An 8,992-nucleotide genomic window follows, 5' to 3' on the forward strand; every position below is an offset into this window, starting at 1 on the left:
TCTAGCTTGCTTACTTGCCACAAGTGCACTGTGCCACCTACCAATAGAAAGGAAAAAATAGTGTGCACATTTCCACGAGAGAAATCCCACGCCTGATTCTATCCTAGCCTGCTTTTTACATCCAACACAAAAACTGCAGTCGTGGTGCTTTCGATTGTACTCAGAACTCGGAAATTCTGCCTTCTGAATAGGAAGATGTAGGTAACACCAGACTGCAGATGAGCTGCATACAGAGCTGGACTGGGACAAAAAAATCGTCCCGGGCATTTTGACTAGAGACCGGCCCACCATTATAGGAAAAACCATAAAGCCTTTGAATGAAAATAAACACTGTTGTGACAGTGATGTACACTGTCTTGATGGTATATATATGTATATATATTGTTTGTTGTAAGACTCAGATAATTATTTTTTTAAAAGTGAGACATTTTAAATGAGAATAAGAAAGTATTTCTTTGTGCCCCCCTCTCCCTTTTAATGCCCTACCTGGCCCCCTGGCAACACTTTGCTAGACCCGCCCCTGCACAGTTACCAGCTGTCAGCTAAGTAAAAAAAGGAACCTGGTGTTATTTATCTTTCAGAAACAGTTCATAGCTTCTCTTCAACTCATTCATGTCACCTAAAAGGTAAACCTGTTTCTCCATCACAGCTCTGATGATTCAGTAAGGACATCTCCTGGTTTCATCTTCATGTTTCCCTCTCACCAGATAACCAAACTGATATCATGACCAGCAGGTTTACAGCTGTGGCTCCAGCCAACATCAGCTGATACTAGAAATTAATATTAAATAAACTCTAACAACAGCTGATCAAGCTTAAAAGTGCTGCTGTTGTTTAGCGCGACATCCGCTGGTTTCCTCTTTCTGGCGCAAAGTGGGCGATAAATAAACAAGAGAGAAAAGCCGATCAGCTGATCATTGATCAGTTTCATGATTGAAGTAGAAACAGGAGAGGGAGGGTGAGGATGAGAGAAGAAGAGGAAACTTTGCAACAAAGACACAGAATAACTCCAGCTTTGTGTCTTTTTCATTGTAGCTGAAGTCCGGGACAAACTGTTTCTTTTCACCCCAACACGAAACTCGTAATATTTTCTCTGAATACGAGACGATTCCGTTTTTTACGGGATGGTTGGCAACTCTAATAATTAACCTTACGAACAAAATAAAGTTCAACATCAGTAACATAGCACCCACCCAGCTGTATAGAAACTCCGTCATGCTAGCTAGCACGCAGTACGAAAAAGTCAGTATAACGAAAATAAACTCCACCTAAACTTGGTTTATATCTGACCCAGATGGACTGCAGGTCATAACTTCTTACCTGAAGTTCAGTTCACCTGACACTCTTGGACCAGCGGCCGCTTCGGGTCTCTCCTCTTGCCTCCCTTTTCCTTCATCCACCTGCTGGCTTCCACCACTTGCTAATGTTATTGAATCTGTGGAAGCTCCGCGATAGCCACCACACGAAGTAACGAATAACGAGCCTATCTAACGAGTAACGCGTTCCTGGTTTTGGCATAATAACTAGTTACCGTGCTCGTTATCACAATAATAACGTAGTTACTGTAACGCGTTACTTAATAACGCGTTAGTCCCAACACTGGTTGCTAGCCACCACATAGCACATCATTATATACCAGCTAGCCAAACTTCAGTAACTCTAAAAAAAGTCAATGCTGTTTACTTTACTGTCTTCATTTATGTCTGAAGTGATAGCAAAGCTCAACGTCTTAATTGGTTTCAGAAATCCCTCAGTCAGAACAACATATATTATATTTAGATGGAAGCTAGCGAGCTAATTCCGTGCTAACTTCTAACTCTGTTAAATTTAATAAATTCTGTTTTCGTGGATGCTGCATGGATGTTACACATGGTAGAGCAGCCACACTGATTATTTTATTACAGATGAAAGAGTTTGGAGAGTTTTTCAACTCTCAGTGATGCCGCAGTGATCGTTTGACTTAGGGACCTGCAGCGACGTTTGGGCCCAGACACAGCTAATCATGTCAGACTTAAAGACTGGATAAGAACAGCTCATCTGTGCAAGCAAAACCGTCATGTTCAGAGCATTTTCAGGTGAAGATCTTACCTTACACCATCATTGGAGAGTATTTGACAGTTTTTGTTCCAGACTGCGATACGACTATAACATCTAAATGGAAGCAAGTCGAGGAATCTACAAACCCATCAGGGTATGTGACAGCTTTTGTTTATACTGCATTTCAACAATTTTCAGAATTTGATGTAGAAAAGTTGACAAATTGAGAATCGTTTTAAATAACAGTGAGTAATTTGCTATTTCTTTGACAGGTGTTGTTCAACACACCCATTTATGACACAGCTGTAAAGATCTACTGCCATCTTCCCGGCTACAGGGCTCAGGTAAGACCCAGATCCATGCAAACCAAAACTGACAGAAAATATCAGGAAATTTCTGAGGAACTGAGAGTTGTGGTGATTAAATGTCTCCTTTTACTTTTAGATTGCAATGATGATGGAGTTTCTCAGACTTTAGCAGGAAAAATTTTTATTCTACCGAACACCTAAACTCCTCAGCGCATTGGAGGATTACATTCAAATCCTGAAAGAGAAGCAGCAGGAACCACAAAGCACCAAACTTCCCACCGCCCAGGAGGTGGTGATAGAGGTCGTTCCCCACATCCTGCAGGTTGTTTGGGAGCTTCCTCCTCGTCCCGTCTTGAACATGGCCTCCCAGAGTTTAAGCATACTCTCCACGAGTGTCACCAAGGCCACTTTGGATCGTGTCCCCAAAAATCTCAGTGATGGAAGGCCATGCCATCTTCACCCACTCCATCTGACACGATACGGTCCAAAGTATCCTGACGAAGATCAGACAGAAATATCCTCAAGAAATTCTATGTAACTTTGCACCAGTGTTGTTCAGGATGGTTGCTGATGTAGCAAAGATCCACATATCCAAAATCTTCAAGCCCCCTTCAAGTTTTCCTGATGGTTCTTCTAAATGAAGAACTTCCATTTGAAAGACTGACAATGTCCAATAGTGTTCCCCGTGAAGGACCTCCATTTGAAAATCTGCCAGTGCCTAAATTTACACAAGTCAAAGAACCTCCTACAGAAATTCTTACAAAGTCTGAAGTTCTTCCCCGTGAAGGACCTCCATTTGAAAAGCTGCAAATATCTGATGTTCTTCCCAGTGAAGGAGTTCCCTTTGAAAATCTATAATTATCTGATGTTCTTTCAAATGAAGAACGTCCTTCTGACAGTCTCAATGACCAACATTCCACCAGCTGAAGAATCTCTTTCAGAAAGTGTCCCAGTGCCTGATGTTCCCTGTGAAAACGCAGCTTTTTCTATGGTTTGGGCCTTTTGTCCACACGTAAACATATACACACATTTACATATACATACGCAGTTACTGTCGCTCCATTTAGAAAGACAGAGGCGTCACAGTGAAGTTCGGACATCGGACATTTGAATACATTTTTTTAAATTAAATTTGTATATGCTGTATGCATTTTGTTCTTTCCTAGTTGTGAGTCTACACCAACCAAAATGCTGTCTTTAGTTATTAACATTTGAAATTTTGAAGGCACTTGAAAAGTAACACAAAATTATCTGACTTTCCAGCAAAACACAAACTTTTAGGAAGTACTTCAGGTTTTGTCAGTGTACAAAACCCTGTTTAGTCTTTCCCTCCCAGGCTTCTGGACTTCTGATTGGCCAACATTTCGTTTTTAGCGTTTACATGTGGATGGAGCTTTTTTTTTCTTTTTTTTTTTTTTCTTAAACGAAAACGGAAAGTTTCCATTTTCAAAAATACCCGTGTACGTGTGGTTGTAGCCTTAGTAGTTTATTTTATTGCTACCTGTAATTTATTTCAGTTTACTTTCCTGTGTTTAATTGTTTACTAAGTGTTTGAGGTGTGAAATAAACTGCAGTGGAGTTTGAAAACAAAATATGGGTGTGTGTTGATGTACTTTGTGCCGGGTGGGGGGGCGAAATTTTCTTGTAAAACAAAGTGGGGCTTCGGAAAAAACGTTTGAGAACCACTGACTTACAGTATGATTTCTGGCCCTTTTACAGCCAAAATTACCAAGTAAGTCCAGGCGGTCTGTACGATACTTGTTCAGTATATTAAGTAAGCTTTATTCCATTTTTTTAGGCACTAGTTTGCATAGATTTTGTGTTCTGGGAACTAATGAGGTTGTACAGTATACTCAAAATGAATAAGTTGCCCTAACTTAGTCATCTTAAGTAAGCTGTACACAATTTTGTTTTTTGAGGCAGCGAGTCTGCATAGTTTTGTTTTGTTTTTTAGATCCGGGAACTAATTAGATCTTTGATGAAAAACATGTTTAATGGGCTGAAATACACCGAATCATTCACCTGACAGCCAAAGTGCAGAACTGAAATTCACACAGAAGAACTTGGAAACTAGCTGAACAGCCATAAGCAAAACATGTCTAATGGCAAAAGAAAATTTTGAGCTAGAAAACATCTGAAGAAATATTGAAAACTCATATTCCTTAAATCACTGGAAGAGCTGGATTCTGTATTATATGTTTATATGTCTAAACTCAAGAATCTCAAATTTAAAAAATTTAAATTAAATAAAAAAAAAAAAAGAATATTTTCAGAGTGTGTGTGTGTGTGTGTGCGTATCAGCGAGTGAGTGACATGCAGAGAACGATCTGAACTGGCATCAAGTGAACAGGAAAATTAGTTTTAAAACTTTAAATGTTTTGGGGGTTTTATTTTATTTGATTGGTTAATGTGTTTTAGTGGGGAGATAAACTATACAGACTAAACACAGAGACATTAACTTGCATCCATAATTGCACGTGTCCAACTAAAAACCTTCAAAATTAATTACATCCACCAAACAACACCTGTTCAACCTAATTAGATTTCACTGGACAGTAATACACAGCCATTATTTATTGGTCTGGGATGGCTGTCATTGGTGGGGATGACTAAATATCCCATGGGACTTTGGGGCTACATCGGTCTGTCAAACACGCTCCCATGATGGGCTTCTCTCTAAGATAAACACTCCAATGTCTGTCTGTCTCTCTACCTCTAAGTTCTTCCTTCCGTCATTATAGACATTTCAGTTGTCTCTCCTTTATAATTGATATTGCATTGCTTTTCTTGTTCTCCCCAGATCTGAAGAACCCAGAGATTGTGACCCTGAGGAATCTCACCATGGACAGCACAGGTGTCTACAGGTGCACTGCAAGCAATGACGTGGGAGAGGAAAACTGCACCATCGAGGTCACAATAAAACGTGAGTTTGGGGAGAAAAGGGCGATGGAGTTGACCTAACAGCATTCACCTCGCACCAAACTGCCACTCTGATTGATGGTTATTGTTTCAAACAGCAGCTAGAAATACATTTATTCCCCTCCCTGCCTTTCCATCTAGCTCCTTTCACCCTCTTTATTCTCCTTCAGTGCTTCAACTGGACTAAACCAAAATTGCTGGCTATGGTCACCACCCCTGCCCCATGTCACGTTTCACTCTAAAACTAGTACATTGCATCAAAGGCCCAGCACGATTATGGTCATGTGTAGACACAAGGCAAATCAAGTGGTTCAGCATAAACAGTTTTCAATTCTTAACTAGAACTCAGGTGCTGTAGCAAAAAGATAGGGAGTGTTTTTCCAGCAAATGGGCATGAAGGATAAGTATTTGTGAATTTAAGAGTTCATGGGAAAACTATGAATAATATGAGACCAGAGACCGTAAGTGACTCAATCTTTCATCAACTACCTCCTTTCTTGTTCACAGACGTGAGGGATGTGGGGATGGTTGCGGGCGCAGTGGTGGGTATATCCCTCGGTGTCCTCATTGTGATATTAATCATCTGGCTCGTCTTCCGGAAGAAAGAGAAGAAGAAGTACGAGGAAGAGGAGACCCCAAATGAGATCAGGTTTATTAATCATCATTTGTCCAGTGATTGTTTCATTTTTTCACCATTTTGCAGGTTTTATGTGTGTTAGCGTGTCAGTCTTTGTTACTTGTGGGGCTCTGTGGGGCTGTTGCGTTCTGCTTAGCTGCAGTTTAAATTTTTTGTTGAACTCAAACATTTGTTTCCTGGCTGTAATCACTTGTAATCAATGGTGATGACTTTTTTGAGTATTTCTGCATTTTACCCTTAATCTAGTTGCTGCGTTGCACAAATCAGCTGACGACCAGCACATTGATTTTGCAGATACTTGTATTCTGCATACTCTGTATGCAATATATTCTAACCCCTTCAATTTGTACTAGAATGTAAGGGGCATTCCTTTTGTATCATTTTCTGTCTGTATCATTTTCAGAAACTTTCGCAAGGCTAAAAGTATTTGCTTTTAGCGCTGCTGTCCAAAGTGAGAAAGATGCAAACTTCTCTGATTTGCTGCAAGCTTGTGTAAATTTCCTTGGTTGCCGCAATTATGCACACTGCAACGGTTATGACACCGGCAGAGCACTTTTGTTCACTACATCAGTGATGTAGTAGTTCACCTGGCTCATAGTCCTTCACAGTTCACAAGTTACTGAAAAGTGTGAAGTACAGAAAGAAGGTGAGAAGTTTTCTTGTTTAAAATCCACTGAGAATGAAAAACGTGTACGTGACCTTGAGCACAGTTTGGGTGAAGAGCTGTTAAGTGACCACTGTGTGCAAGTTTCACTAAAATCTCACCAGTAGCCCAGTAAAGACTACCTGTTACAATTTTTATGAAAAACATAAATATTCTATTAATAATTTATGCATGTTTAAGTGTCCATGTGACAGGTTTTTTTTGCAGACAAAAATGAAAACATAAAATAATGAAATATTTAAAAAATCGCCCTCAAGTAAAAATTGTTATATGACAACATGCTTCTGAAATAAGATAAGTGTAAGACAGTTTAGCTGCAGCGCTGTGTAACACGTGGTTGGTTGGATGAACTGATGTTGATTGGTGCATGTTAACCTGCTGTGTGTGAGCACTGATTCCACTGGAACGGTTTTAAACTACAGCTAAGCAAGTCACATTCTAATTGAAACAGCCACAGCCCCTTTATGCCTGCATGTGCTCGATGTCATCCCGTCGTGCTGCCTGTGCTTTTTTTGTGTTTCTGTGTGTCTAAAAGGGGAAACGACTACAAGGTAGTTTTCATCGATTATCTTTTAGGAGCTTTCTTTTCAAACCACCCTTGTATTTCAGTGTGTGCCTGTGTGCTCATGGAGCTGAGATCTCACAATAGTTTTTATTTATCCCTTTAAGACCTGAATGCACAGGTGGACTCTGTGGACCTTGTAAGAGCAACGTTTTTGTGACAGAGTGGACTTGGTGTAGGTGCATATTTACCGATGTAACAATGAATAATGCAGCATAGCTTAGGAGTAAATAAAGTAGGTGTAATGAAGTGCTTTCTGTTTTCATAACATTCTACGTCTGAGCTTTTCCACTGTTGTTGCTGTACCAGACCACCAGAGCGATGCAGATCTCATGGGTATGGCTTTTGAACCACCCAACACTGTTTAAAAACTGTTCACTTTATGCAAGGGCTATGGGGACCCTCTGTGGTGTGCCTGGTGAGACGTTGCAGTGTTGCCAGTAGTGCACAGCTGAGAAGTTTCTATTTCTAACTTTCTGAACAGATCCTCACTAATTCAAGTACCATCCAAACACCAATGACAGCAAAAATGTCTTCAGAGTTGCTGTTTAATGGTAGGGTCAGGGACAAACTCTTTCAGGTTACTTTTACCCAGCAGTTTATTGGAATATTTCTTGGAATATTTTAACCCTGTTATTAAAAGCTGAGGCAAAAGTAGAATTATAAAGTTTTCACTGTGTTCACAGCAAAAACTTTTTATCCCCCCCTTGTAACAATTGTATCTGGGGAACAAGTGATTTCAGCAGATTTCATTATTTCATGCAAATGTGTTTCACAAAAGTTAGACGCTGCAGGAATCTCATGAATTACATGAGCCTCCCTACATAATACTACTCCCATGTGTCCTAGACCTTAGAATAATATATTGAAATGGCACTTCCGTGTACTCTTTTGCAGTTTATTGTATGTTTGTACGGTTCTAATTTCAAGTACAGGTACAGTTAATTCAGCTAAATTAAAAATGATATGGACTTTTGTCACGATTGTGTTTTCTGTGTGTTTTTAACCACAGGGAGGATGCCGAGGCTCCCAAGGCCAAGCTAGTAAAGCCCAACTCCTTGTCCTCATCCCGCTCCGGCAGTTCACGCTCCGGTGCCTCCTCCACCCAGTCCATGGTGCACAACACTGCCCAGCGTGGTCACCGCCCTCGCCCACCTGCTGTAGCAGCTCTCAAGGAAAATGGACACCCTCCTGGCTTCCCCCAGTCCCCTCCATCCTACACTACAGTGGTGCCCCCTAAAACCACTGAGCCCCCTGCCACTCCCAAATTCAACTCCAGGAACATGTCCGCGCCTACACCCCCAACCCTCATGGTGCCCGCCCAGACCAAGGCCTTTCAGACTGTGTAGGACTGAAAGCCAGCCCCTTCTTACAGCCATGCGAGACTCCCATCCCTTTCCAAGCCCACCAGCCCCGTCCCAAAGACTAAGACTCTTCCATAAACAAAGAAATGCGACTAGTTAAAAGGATGTAATTAAAAGAATCAATACTATAAGTCGAAAAGTACTTTTAATGAATGCATATTTAAAAAGGGAAAAATAAGACATGCTTGCCCCCTATTGAATTACATAAAACAACAAAACAAAAGAAAAAGCAGTGACCTAAGTTTGTCTCATGGCTAAAGGCAGAACTTATTTTCTTGAGTTCCTTCACTTGACTTCGGAAGGCACAGGGAAGCACCATGAGCAGTGAGGTGGAAGAAGCCCCTAGTAAAGCTTTTATTTATTCATGAAATCCAAGGGTTAGGCATACAGTAGGGGGAAAAAAGGGAAATAGTCTGGATAATAGCGTAAATCTAAAGTCTGAACCAATGGAGTCTCATTGCTTTTGAGCATCAGTTGTAAGATATGAGTGCAAGCAGGATG

General features: G+C 40.7%; 1 protein-coding gene across 2 annotated transcripts in view; it reads left to right on the forward strand.

Annotated features, from left to right (window-relative positions):
- The window catches only part of clmpb (CXADR like membrane protein b), a 79,696-nt gene extending 70,976 nt beyond the window's left edge, over positions 1–8,720 (forward strand). For both annotated transcript variants that reach the window (XM_026193119.2, XM_080289002.1), the window contains exons 5-7: positions 5,146–5,268; positions 5,772–5,913; positions 8,140–8,720. In XM_026193119.2, the coding sequence (XP_026048904.1) occupies positions 5,146–5,268; positions 5,772–5,913; positions 8,140–8,476 (602 nt within the window). In that variant the 3' untranslated portion in view covers positions 8,477–8,720. The remainder of the gene's footprint in view (positions 1–5,145; positions 5,269–5,771; positions 5,914–8,139) is intronic.
- The last annotated feature ends 272 nt before the right edge of the window (positions 8,721–8,992 follow it).

The sequence above is a fragment of the Astatotilapia calliptera genome, chromosome 14 (genome assembly GCF_964374335.1).
Source record: "Astatotilapia calliptera chromosome 14, fAstCal68.1, whole genome shotgun sequence".
In the NCBI taxonomy this organism is placed as follows: Eukaryota; Metazoa; Chordata; class Actinopteri; order Cichliformes; family Cichlidae; genus Astatotilapia; species Astatotilapia calliptera.